The sequence below is a fragment of the Pygoscelis adeliae genome, unplaced genomic scaffold (genome assembly GCF_000699105.1).
Source record: "Pygoscelis adeliae isolate BGI_AS28 unplaced genomic scaffold, ASM69910v1 Scaffold58, whole genome shotgun sequence".
NCBI lineage: Eukaryota > Metazoa > Chordata > Aves > Sphenisciformes > Spheniscidae > Pygoscelis > Pygoscelis adeliae.
In genome coordinates, this window is record NW_008825564.1 from 1,255,031 (window position 1) to 1,267,847 (window position 12,817).

The 12,817-nt window shown below is 43.0% G+C and overlaps 1 protein-coding gene across 1 annotated transcript in view; it reads right to left on the reverse strand.

Moving 5' to 3' along the window:
- Window positions 1-12,817, reverse strand: part of DPY19L1 (dpy-19-like 1 (C. elegans)) — a 74,824-nt gene that overhangs the window by 51,142 nt on the left and 10,865 nt on the right. The window contains exon 2 of the mRNA XM_009332419.1: window positions 229-494. Coding sequence (XP_009330694.1) covers window positions 229-494 — 266 coding nt within the window. The remainder of the gene's footprint in view (window positions 1-228; window positions 495-12,817) is intronic.

Here is a 12,817-nt window from a genome sequence, read left to right on the forward strand (position 1 = left end):
TTCCTCCTCCTCCTCCTCCGTTTTGGAGTTTAAACATGGGTTTGCCTTACCGTGTCCCAGCGAGGTGGCAACACCCGAGTGGCCTCCGCCGCAGGCAGGAGAGGTCGGCAGGGCTGCCTGCAGCCCCGGGCTCCCAGTGGGCCAAGGCCACAAGCAACAGGCAGCTCGGAAGGAAACGTTTCTCTGGGTTCGGAGGTGTTTTGGAGTTTAAACATGGGTTTGCCTTACCGTGTCCCAGCGAGGTGGCAACACCCGAGTGGCCTCCGCCGCAGGCAAGAGAGGTCGGCAGGGCTGCCTGCAGCCCCGGGCTCCCAGTGGGCCAAGGCCACAAGCAACAGGCAGCTCGGAAGGAAACGTTTCTCTGGGTTCGGAGGTTGAGAGGTCCTGCTGCACAGAGGTCCTGCGTAACGCGGAGCCTCGAGACCTGAAGTGCCGTTTCACGACTTCCCAGAGCGGCCACCTTCAGCACCTCACGGCAGCGATCGCTGTGGCGCCTACACGAACAGCTGGAATTGCTGTTCTTTCAGGGGTCGTGAATACACAACGCAACTGCCAAGCAAGTCCCAGCTACAGCAACGCTCTCTTTCCTCCTCCTGCGCGTGCTTTTTTGCTCAGCACACAGCAGTGGTCAGACAGTAACTCATCCTATAGGGATATATTAATTTAATTACCACTTTTTGATAATGTTGATTAAATACAGCAGAGTATAACCTCCTCACTAATTGCAACCTCTCCAAGCGGATCCATTTTGCTCCTTCCTCTCTGTTCCCTTGTTTTTTTTTTCCCCTGGAAGTTCGTTCTTGACCGTACAAATTCCTTGCCTCCCAGGTGCTCTTCATTGCTGCCTTCAGGCTTTTCATTCACCCTGCTCGCTCCTCATTTCACTCTGTATGGTTCTGTTCCCAACTTTTCTACATGTTTGAGTTTTCTTGGCATCATCTTTCCACTCAACTCTTCGCTTATTTTTCCTGGCCTTTCCACCCCTTGCCTCTGGCATAATAGACATGTGACTCTAAAATGTTTACAACTTCCATTCTTTATTTTCATCTCTTTTCCTAATTTGTTTTATGAATCCTATCCTGTGAAACGCAAGGTTGGAGCCTTACGCGGCAAATACCGTACTAAGACAGTATTTAAAAAATATGTTTAATAAATATATAGTTGGCATATTGTTAGCACGGGAAGGTAATTTTGGTCCAGATTCAGCTGCCAAGATAACGAATGTATGAGAAGAGGACAGCCTTTGCTGTCTTCGTGGCGGTAGGAAGGTTGTTACCACAATAAGGGTATAAAGATACAAGCTGGTACAGTCAGATAAACCAGACAAGCCTGTGGGACTGACAGAGGGCCTGTGTGTCCACAAGTACTCTTGGCTCCACATTTCTCTGCTTGTTGAGGGAAAATCATCCTTCTACCCCCAGCTGTTTTGGGGAGATAATTGCAAAGGGCATGTGTTACACTGATCTCAAAAAATGAGCAAGGAAGAAACAGTATTTTTCATTTGACCAGCTTATATAGTTATATAAAACAGCCCGTCTCCTGAGCACGCAGGCCCCTCTTCCAACATGAATTACCTGTAGCAGTTTAATATTTCAAGAAACATTTATCTGTGCTTATTATATACTAAATATAAATGAAAGCGTGAAAGGAACACCATTTGAATGTTTGAAGACTCCATACTATTTTCCCACCTGCTTTCCAAGAGAAAAAGTTCTGCAATCTGCTCTTTTTCATATTTGATTTTAATTGTGCAGCCTTATCATAAATGTAGTAACCAAAGGAGTCTATTGTTGCTGGCTGAGTGATTGAAATATACAGGCTCCACATAGTTAAGGAGTTCTGCATGTAACTGGCATAGAAAGAGAGTAATATATGTTCAGCTGATTTTTAACTCCTGAAACTTATTTTCAATTTTTGCCAAGATCAATAGAGTAATGGAATACTTATGAACTTGAAGGGTTGAGATTATTAAGGTTCAAATGATTGCTGTGGGATGGCTTGACCATTGAGATTAACTGGGCCTGCTCCAGCCTGCAGCAAATCGATTACCTTCAGGCTGCTTTCTTTCATTAAAACTCTTCAGGCAATTTATTTCAAAAGGCACCACCCACAGAACCTGATTGCAAAGGCACATACTACTAAACTAAACAACTCTGAAGATTTTAAAAGGTATTATAAGAATGCAAAGACAGAACATCACATTCTTAAACGTAAAGGTGCCCATATTCAGCAACTATGAATTGGTAAAGAAAACCGTCAACGCTACTCTCAAAAGAGCTGCATTAGGGCAGTACCCCTCTAAAAATAAAATTACACTTGCTTCAATCTGTAAGAGACACAAGTAGTAAGAAATAAACCTTGGGTTTATATCATCACAGGAGTTGCATTTTTTTCAGAAGTGCTATATTTATTTCCAACATCACGTTTCACAGAGTAGCTCATTACTAATCCTGCACATCGCAGCGAAAGGAGTGATCCCAGTAAGCCAGCACATACCTTGCTGTTTATAACAGAAGAGGGGGAGGGGGGAGGAAATGTGGTAACTCTGAAAGTAAATTTGATTTCTCTCAACTCTTGAGGGTGCTGAAGGATATATACTAGGCCATAGGAGAGACATCACCTAAATCATCTTATCCTAACTTCTTTTGTCCAGGGACAGCAAAATCCGTAAGATGTTGCTCCACAGTTTTCTGCTGTCCCAGGACAAAGCACATCCTGGAACACAACATTCCTGTTTCTGTTAGGTCTTCCCTATCTCTCTGACCACGCATTTTCCATGATCACTGGGCTGTCTCTTCATATTTCCAAATCACTCTGCCAGATATCAGCAACCTCAGGATGCTGAGTCGGATGGTGGGCGTGACACACTGTCAATGGAGATAACTCGCAGTCCTCGGGTATCGGGCCCTGCAAGTAAAACACGTTGCCTTGGCAGTTCCTGTATATTCTCTAGCAGTATCCATTCCTCAGGACACTGGACGTGCACACCTCGTCACCAAATAGTCCAGAGCTTGCTTTCTTTTTCTCCACTCATTCTTCTGTACTGTTTCTTGCCACCAGTTCTCTCACTCTCCCTCTTGCCTCAAGTGAGACCTTCACTTTGCAGTTTATTACTAATACCAACCCCTTCTCTCTCCCAAGGTGATCTGAATAGGAGTGCCTGCAGAGAATTCCCTTTTTATATCTATAATAATGTTTCTTGTACTGCCCTGCTTTGTTCCAGTGGCACTGCCTCAGAGCATATTCTGCAGATTTTGCGGCAAGGCTGCCATTGCCACCTACCACAGGGCTTTGCTTCTGCGAAGTTTATGTTGATCCCCCACGCTTTCACACATTCAGCAGCAGACTTAATAATAGCAGGACTGCGCTGTAGCAAGTTAGGGAACTTCAGGCTCCCTTTCCTTCATTTATTTAATCCAAGGTTAGCAGGCAATGAAGGCATAATCTGGAAAGTATGGCTTTTCAGCAAACAATTGTGTGGCTGCTGCCTGATTAGATGTACTCAACCTAGCATTAAATTAGCCATTTTGAGTGCTGACAGCAACATAGCTGCAGCAATGTGGAGCTCAGAGCCTGAGGTAACTAGCCAGGCAGTTTGAGCATTTTGAGCTCCATACCATATGGCCGTATCTGACTTAACTCATTATTAATCCTACTTGAGCTTCAGTCGCAGAGCAGACAAATTCTTACCTAAGGAAAGAACTTTATGAGAACAGAAATAGTTGGGACCTCTTCTTGTAAAGACCAGGCTGAATAGAAGTGCAGAAGGCTAAGGAGGCTCTTAAGGCAGAATTAAAGAAGCAGGATTGCCCTTGGAGTTTGTACGTGGAAGAATCTGCCAGGAAAAAGGCAGCAAAATCTAGTGACAAACAAGTTACAGTGCGTACCTTGTCCTATTTAACAGCTTTGTGGGGCCAATTCTCTGTCTGCAGGATATGAATATCCCCCCTTGAGTTAACTCCTTTGAACATGCATTGCCTGTATCCTGAAGAGGGAATAATATGCTCCTGGTGAGTTAGTAATACAGCAATCTGATCTCTACTTGCGCATCTCTGTTCACACCTATCTTCTCTCACTTTTAAAATTGCAGTTGCATTTTAACTATATATTATAAAACTATATAGAACTGGAACATCTATGTCTGTATGGCTAACTTCTCATACAAGCAAAAGCTTGTTTCTACTAGAAACAAATGAGAACAACTTACCCAGCTTGCCTACCCTGGCAACAAAAAATCACATTTTTAGAATGAGAGGTCCTGAAGACCCTTCTTTCTTTGACACAGAAATCACCTCCTTCATTTCTATAAAGATGATTGTAAGTCTCAGACTGCCTGCTGCCAGAATAACACTGAAGAACATTAGTGACTCAGAAAACCCAATTACTCTCCACCAGACTTTTTCTGATTTCTTGGCTTTCAGTTTCCAGTACCATTTTCATGCTACGTTAAATGCTTCCCTGCAGCTCCGAAAAAAATGGTTCAAGAAAAAGGAACAAGAAATACTACAAATATCAGGAAAAAAATTAAGCTACGCTGGGAGCCTCATAGGTCTAACGTATCTCCAGTTACCCTTCCTTCCTTGCTGCAGACAGAACAATCAAAGCAGCATAGGCGTCCACTTGCCGTGTTGAGCAGCTGATTTGGGAGATTTCCCAATGCCCCTTCTTATAACATGGAGTGTGATCATCTCCTCCCAACTGGGGCCGGGAATGTTTCTGTAATTCTTCACCGTTTTGAGGACTTTTAACTCCTCTGCACGATATAATCTCCTTACAGCTTTCAAAATGAAGATCTCTTGCTGTACGCTGCACGTTCTCACTGCGTGGCATTTGGCCACAGCAAGTAGTCATGCTAATTTGGCATAGATGCCATGATTCACAGCCACAGCAACTGCATCTTGTTATGCTTCTATTTGCAGGAGCAAATTACAGAGCAAGTTATCTGAGGACCACAGAACTCACTATTACAAGCAGAAGTGATGGATCCAGCTTACCCTAACCTGATTTACTAGCCACCATGGTTTTGCTCCATTTTTTGCGGAGTCAGTGTTTATCTGGCGCGTCTCTAAGTTGCTGCTGCCAAAAGATGCATCAGAGAAGACGGAGGAAACAGCTTGCAGCGACAAGCAGGGGCTAAGTGACAACAACAGAACAGGATCATATGAACATGGGCTGAGCTATTACTATATTTCATGGCAGATGCCCTCCATGCGAGACTGAGAATATGGACATCATTTATGGTGGAAATACGGAAGGCCAGCAACGGACTTAGAACAGAAACATGAGAAAAGCAATGATCTGGAAGTGTTCGCAGAGTAGCTTTTCACTTAACAACTGGCAGAGCAGCCAGATGTGAGAAACAGTAGGGCTCCTGAAATATGTTGCCATATCAAAGTCAGTAAACCTACACTGCTGGAGATGTACTGGCAACTCTACTTTGGCAAGAGAGTGAGAGAACCTTGTGGATCACTGCGAAATACTTACAGACAGCTGTATCAGAAACAGCGGCAGGGTCTAAGTTTGCCTGTTCAGATGTTAGCAAGTTTATTTCTGTTTCACCCTTCGCTTACCCTGATATTCGCCTCAGTGGGGATTTCAGTATATCCTTTATTGCCCTGGTTAATGAAGGTAGAGAAGAGGCAGATTAATTACCCACAGACAGTGATAGAAAGTACCTTTGGCAAACTAAGCAAAATGGCAGACTGGAGCGAAGGCAAGATGATCCTACACATCAAAGGCCCCTTAAATGACAAAGCCATGACTTGGGAATGTTGTTTGCTTCCCACATATGACTGAGAAAAGGTGAATTCTCTGTGACAAACTGAAGTGACTAACATGGTCACTTTGAGGGCTGCTTTCTTGGTAAATCTGGTCTTTTTGCCAGAGACCTTATCAAGGAGAAAAAATGATGCTGAGGCTACAAACCCTTTAATTTATACCCACACAAAACTAAAAATGTAATACAAATTTTACACACAAAAATTTTGAAAATCCCATATGGAGTCCTTGTCGGTGGTTAACAGCAGCAGTTTATGTCTTCCTCATCTCCTTCCTCACCTTTGTAACTTTTTGATAATCTGTCTCAAATCATGATCCTGACTATTTGTGTGCTTTCATTATACGTTCTGAAACCTTGCTAATAGCAGCACCCAAATCAGGCTTTAGAGACTGTGTTCCCAAAACATTAAGATGTGCCACAGTGTCAAACAACTTGATGGAATTCATCCCTTTCTTTCAATTTTCCATGTGGGAATACAGTTCGTTTGTAGGCATCATGGCTTTACACTAGCTATCAGTCTCCCCCCATTACTTTTTTACATCACCGCTCTAGCCTCTTGAACTACTGTGAAACAAATAGCTCTCCCTTTCAGCTGGAATAACACGCTTGCCTGTGTCCCATCAGGTGTGCTGACAAATAGGTACAACTATGGCCCAGTTTGGAGCTTATTTTTGAGGTCACAGTGCCCTCTACTGTCTAAGGCATCCTCTGGATTTCTGCATCATCTTGGTTAAAAAACCAATATGCCGAGTGTTTATATACTCACTAAAAAGAGCAATTTTTTTTTTCCAGAATTAACACATTCATTTCTGTCTCAAGATACACTTTCATGTAGACTAGCAGGCCAAATCTGGATTGTTTGATTGGACAGAAAACGGTTGGCCAGGGTATAGTCATTTCTTGCTGACTATAAGGCTGCTTTGTCAGACTCGCTGTTAATTTAAATTAAACCACTGATCTATGCAGAGCTTGAATCCCACCTGACTTGTAAATGTTGAGTAATTCCACATAAGGAAGCGCTCTGACATACATGCAAAGTAAGAACAACCAGGCCTGTGTTTCAAGTACAAATTGTAAATACATCTGCCACAGATTTGTATTGCTCCTGGTGATCTTCTGACTCTGCAGATACAAATCACCTATTACATATGGAGGTGTTCTTTACAAAGTCCTCTGCTGTTTGTGTTTGCCTTCACCATCTCTCTTCATGAGTGATGTAGGGTACTGTAGATGGTTTCACTCCCCTGTGAATGTCCCCTGGAGCACCACAGGCTGTCCTGCAAGTAAGCCTGGGACCATCCCTGCCCTCCTGCCAACCCATCTCTCACAAGTAACCACAGACCCCTTGTGACACTCCCTCTCTCACCCCAAAGCCCCATTTACCTTCACACAAGACATGGGCCGCTCTGCCCACCCTATTCCTACCATTAGAAAATCCTACTTGCTTTTGATTTTAGCAAGGAGAATTCATATCAAAAGAAGCATCTATAGCCAACAAAAATCCCTAGCCTGGCCCACTTCTTAAGAAGCATGGAGCAGGTAGCACTGAAGGGGCTATGGTGGGGGACACACACGTCTTTTTAAAATATACTGTTTGTTTCATATTCTGAATTTTTTTTAGCTTGACAGAACAACTCATTATGCTCAGAGAACAGCAGCTGGCTTATTGTTTCATGAGGCAGGTGCAACCACTCCGGCTCCTCAAGGTGCTCCAACTTGTTTCCTGGTAGGGGATCTTGTAGCATGATTCCTCATAGCATGACACGTAGGAGTTCAGAGGATTTTCCTTCTTAGAGATTACACTGATGATATATATATCAGTGTATATACTGATGATGGACTGAAGCCTGAATATATATATACTATATATGTATATATGTACAGCATTCATTTTCTCACGTTAGTCTGATAGCAAAATGAGGAGAGTTCACTAAATGATGCACTTTCAAGTGTACACATACCCATACCTATATAAGTGTGTGTGTGTTTGCATGCATGTATGTGTAAAAATATCTATAAAATACTAAAAAATCAAGCAGTACTGCTGGGCATGGAAGGCATATTTCAAATGTGGCAGACATACTTGTCCGTATCTAGCCATTTTTTCCACGCAACTGCCACATCATGAAGTCACAGATCATTTCACTGACACTGAGTAGAACTGAGGCTCCAGAATGAGCCCCAGGCCTGCGCTGCAAGGAAACTGTCACCCACTTGTAACCCTGAGTTTCTCTGAAGAAATACTTCACAGGAAGGATGCTTTTAAAATTACCACTTAATGGAAGGAGAAAAGGATGTCAAAGAGCAGAAGAGTATGCTGGATGGGGTGAATATTTAGTGCTGTTTTCGGGTGCAAGAACACACTGTTGGGATCACGCAGGGGAGCAGAGAAATGCAGAATGACTATCAGAAAAAGGTGATAAAGTTTTAAAAGATGTTTTCTCTTTAGAAAGATTTCCTTTTTCCCATCTGCTGAGGCTATACCTAGAAAAATTCTACCCACTTTTCAAACTGAAAGAGCTTCATTGCCCACTAACAACTCACAAACTACCTGTACCAGGTTTAAAGGAACTTCACGTTTACATGCTGTATGCATGTGCAGAAGTGCATTTTGCAAGCAGCGTGGAACCTCCACATTTCAGCTGTCATTATAAGCCTTATTGCTGGCATTGTTAGAAAAGTTGCAGAGGAAAGAATGCAAAATAAATTATGACTGTCTTACTTTACTGTAAACTGATAAAAAACATCGTTTACATTATAGTGAAATCAGTCAACAGTGGTGCACAGCTGTGGAAAAACGAAATGTTACACTGGAGTATGTGAAAAGGAGTTTCATACCTCACTCATGAAGTCATCTATTGACTCCAGTTATTACTGGTGAGATCTCAGTTAAAGGAATGTGTCCGATAGTGACCACTGCACTTGAGGAAAGATGCGGACCCACTGAAGGATAGGGATTTTTCCTAATCTCCTTTATCCCTTACTGTCATTCTTATTTTACATCAGCCGTGGTAGTTGCAAAGTAGATTTCCCCCTCCACCAAACACATACACACAGCAGAAAACCCCCTTGAAGTCCGCACAAGGAGGATGTGAAAAATAGCCTGGAGAAGAGTAATCAGAGGCAATGTAATATCAGTTTTCAAATAGGCAAAAGGTTGCTATAAGAAGAGACAGAAGCACTGGATAAGGAGTGAAGGGCTAAAATTACAGTCGGGGTCAGGTTAGACGTGAGGGCCTATTTCTAAGGAAAGAATAGTTAAGCATCGGACTCTTTAAAGGACCTGTGGAATCTCCATTGTTGGAGGCTCTTAAAAGCAAATAAGATAAACATCTTTCAGAGGTGGTTTAATTATAAAGTGATCTTGGGTTGAGCCAAGGAGATGATCTCTGAAGATCCCTTCCTGCCCTACTTTTTATTATTATATACCAGCTAATCCCTCAATGAGTCTTTATGAAAAAATTTCATCCCAGGTATCCCCTGACCCAGCTGGGAGCTAGAGACCACCCAGCTCCTAATATACCAAGGAAAATGCTACTTTTACCCTGAGCTGCCATTCCATGATTGTTTATCATGAAGGTTCTATGTAATTCAGAGATTATCCGTCTTCTGCAATGAAATACGTGTCAGCACCCTCAAATTTTGCCAACACCTGAAAAAAAAACAGAGAAGAAAAAGAACTCCAGAAGCAGAAGGGCAGGACCAAACCTGTAACATTTGCTTGGGCTTTTGTTTTGAGGTGGGGCAGCAGGAGAAGAAAGAGGAACCACTGAGTTTGCAGTTGAAAACTAGCTTGGGTCTTAAACAGACACCCGAGTTTTACTAATGGGTCTGCCACAGATTTACTTTGTAAGTACAGTGGATGATCTGAAATAAGGTGATAACAAGGAAGGAAGGGAGTTGTGACAATAATTGATTAGTAGCGTTGAGAATAGGGACTGTGTATGTAGAATAAGACTGGAAAGGAGCAGGGAATAAATGAGGAAGAAAAGGAAAGGTCAAGACAAGGAAAGAGGGAGGAAAAGTCATATTGGAAAATAACTTTAAATGTGCAAGTGCAACAGAGCCCTAACTCCAGCAAAGATTCTGCTATTTTCAGTGTTTCATGTTTTTAAAGGAGTGCTATGGGTAGAAAGGAAATACCTAACTGCTGGAGAGAAACTTGGTCCTCGAACCTGGATCTCCTGAACTGCTGCTTATAGTAGGCCAGAAGCCCTGAGGTCTCACATTTTTGAAGCAGTGCAGTCATAATTAAATTTTTTCACGTAATTCAAGAGATTGAGAAGGCCTCCTGGTAATACATTCTCTATCCCAGGATACAATAAATATTGCTTTCTCATGGAATGATATCCACTCTATTGCCCACGTTCACGAGTGGGTCTGTCTGTCTCTCGTGTGATGGATTTTTGCTGCCTTCTTCTCTTGAACTGACAGTGGAGGTCTCTTCTTCCTCAAAGCTTCCACAAATAGATCCCGAAGGTGTCGTGGAGAGCATGCTTCTCATCCTTCTTCCTCAATGTCACTATTATCATCTGAAAAAGGAGAACTGTACCCCTTCTGCTTGAAGGAAAGGAAAGCTAAAGAATACAAAGGAGTTCATACCAGTGGACACGTTACAAGAAGGAAGATTGCAACTGCATCTTAAAGTTTCTCCTGTTGCAAGCTTTACCTCAGTAAATACTGTCAGTTTTCTGTCCTCTTTCTACTTTACTCTGCGAAGATGCCTTATCCTTGTCTTACAGTCTGTGCCGGTTTTGCCTGGGATAGAGTTGATTTTCTTCATAGTAGCTGGTATGGGGCTGTGTTTTGGATTTCTGCTGGAAACAGCGTTGATAATACAGGGATGTTTTAGTTATTGCTGAGCAGTGCTTACACAGAGTCAAGGCCTTTTCTGCTTCTCGCACCACCCCACCAGCAAGTAGGCTGGGGGTGCACAAGAAGTTGGGAGGGGACACAGCTGGGACAGCTGACCCCAACTGACCAAAGGGATATCCCATACCATATGACGTCATGCTCAGCATATAAAGCTGGGGGAAGAAGAAGGAGGGGGGGGACATTTGGAGTGATGGCGTTTGTCTTCTCAAGTAACCGTTACGGTTGATGGAGCCCTGCTTTCCTGGGGATGGCTGAACACCTCCCTGCCCATGGGAAGTGGTGAATGAATTCCTTGTTTTGCTTTGGTTGCATGCGTGGCTTTTGCTTCACCTATTAAACTGTTCTTATCTCAACCCACGAGTTTTCTCACTTTTACCCTTCCGATTCTCTCCCCCATCCCACTGGGGGGGAGTGAGCGAGCAGCTTAGTTGCTGGCTGGAGCTAAACCGAGTTAAACCACGACAAGTCCCTGTAACTTTAGCACTAATGGAATTGGAACCTTCTTTTCTGGGGTTTAGCCCTCCTGTTTCTGAAAAGCTCCCCAAATACGGCTTGGAAGAACAAGGAGGAATTCAAACGCCATGACCAGTCAAGCATGTGTCTTTATTTCTCAGAGGTGGTAGGGCTATGGCAAACAGATGCTCTGGACTTCAGCATTTCCATTAGAAGGAGATTTATTCCCATTTCACTAGGGAGTCCAGCTGAGACATTCTGATCCTCCAGCAGAGGCTGTTATTTGTCCCTTTCAGGGGATGAATCCATTTCTCTTACTGTGTCCACTTGAATATAGAATCCAAAACCATGAAGATTAAATATGAAGATAAGTCCTTAAGCTCATGATTTTTACTCAGTTACCTACAGAAATAAGTCTCTGTATATGCATATATGAGTTTGTCTAACTATACCAAACAATTCTTTACTATTTAGCCAATTTCAGCTTAATTCAACAGTCACACTTTACAGTAGCAGGGTGTGTTTTTGTATTTGGATGGCTTCTGTATTAATAACAATTTAGACCTATGCAAACAGTGGAAGAAAAAGAGGACAAAATGTTGAGACCACCGCAAGAGAATAAATCACAAGGTCTCTTTATAGCTCGATGTCATCATGCTTTCCGAGACTCTGCAAACGTATGAAAATCATTGCCACAAAAGAAAACACATGCATCTTTACGCAAACATGCAATCTACATAGCTTTGCCCTGAGTAAGGCGTCAGGCGTGGCACGCTCACCTGGTTCAGCAACAGCAAGTCCTGAACAACTATCCAGTTGCACAACTCTGGCGCGGAAAGCTTTAAGTGGGTGCAGACATCTGCTTTAAGCCTTGCAAGGCTTCCTGAGCATTATAAATTGGCTTTTGTGTAAATGAAAATCAGGCTGTGTATTTTCTGCCTGGTATGGTGTCGAGTACATGTTCCAAAAGTATTTAAAGACAACTTCTTTGTTAAGATATGGACCGGTATGCTTGTTTTGTCGACCAGGAAGAAATTACAAGTAGTGCATGTGGATATGAGCTAATTATTTTCTCTTGTTCAGATAGCATTTATTACAGAGAACACTTATATTTGCTGAAAACAAGAGAGTAAAAATATATATATCTATCTTACCATCCATAATCCAAAAAGACTGCCTGGACGCCATCCAACCAGTAAGTAGAAAACAAACAAACAAAACTACTGAGATAAAAACAAACCAGAGAACAGCCTAATCAACTTAAGAAACATGAACAGATAGCTGATGCAAGCCAGCATCCTTTCACTCACCATGCGGATATTGCACCTGAGGACCTGGTAGAAAATCTGAGAAGACAAACTCAGGGCAGGCCGTAGGTTGCATATTGCGTAGGAAAAAAAAATGGATATTGCTGCCTGAAAAACGGTTGGAGCAGTACAATGAAATTTTGCAGCAGGGACAAAGCAGGCTCCTGAGGAAAGAACTGAAACAAGACTGTTGCTGCAGGGGCTTGAGGGCAGAGGATGGAGGCCTGCGGGAGCACGGGAATTTGGGGAATACCAGTAACGGCATCTGGGGCACACGGAAAATTTTGGATAGACCAAACCTTTTTCTCCTCCTTCGGATTTTCCCCCCTTTCCTACTTGCTCTCCCACCTTCCTGTGCCTCCCCGAGGAGGCCGCAGGCGGAGCCGGCAGGAGCCCTCCGCCG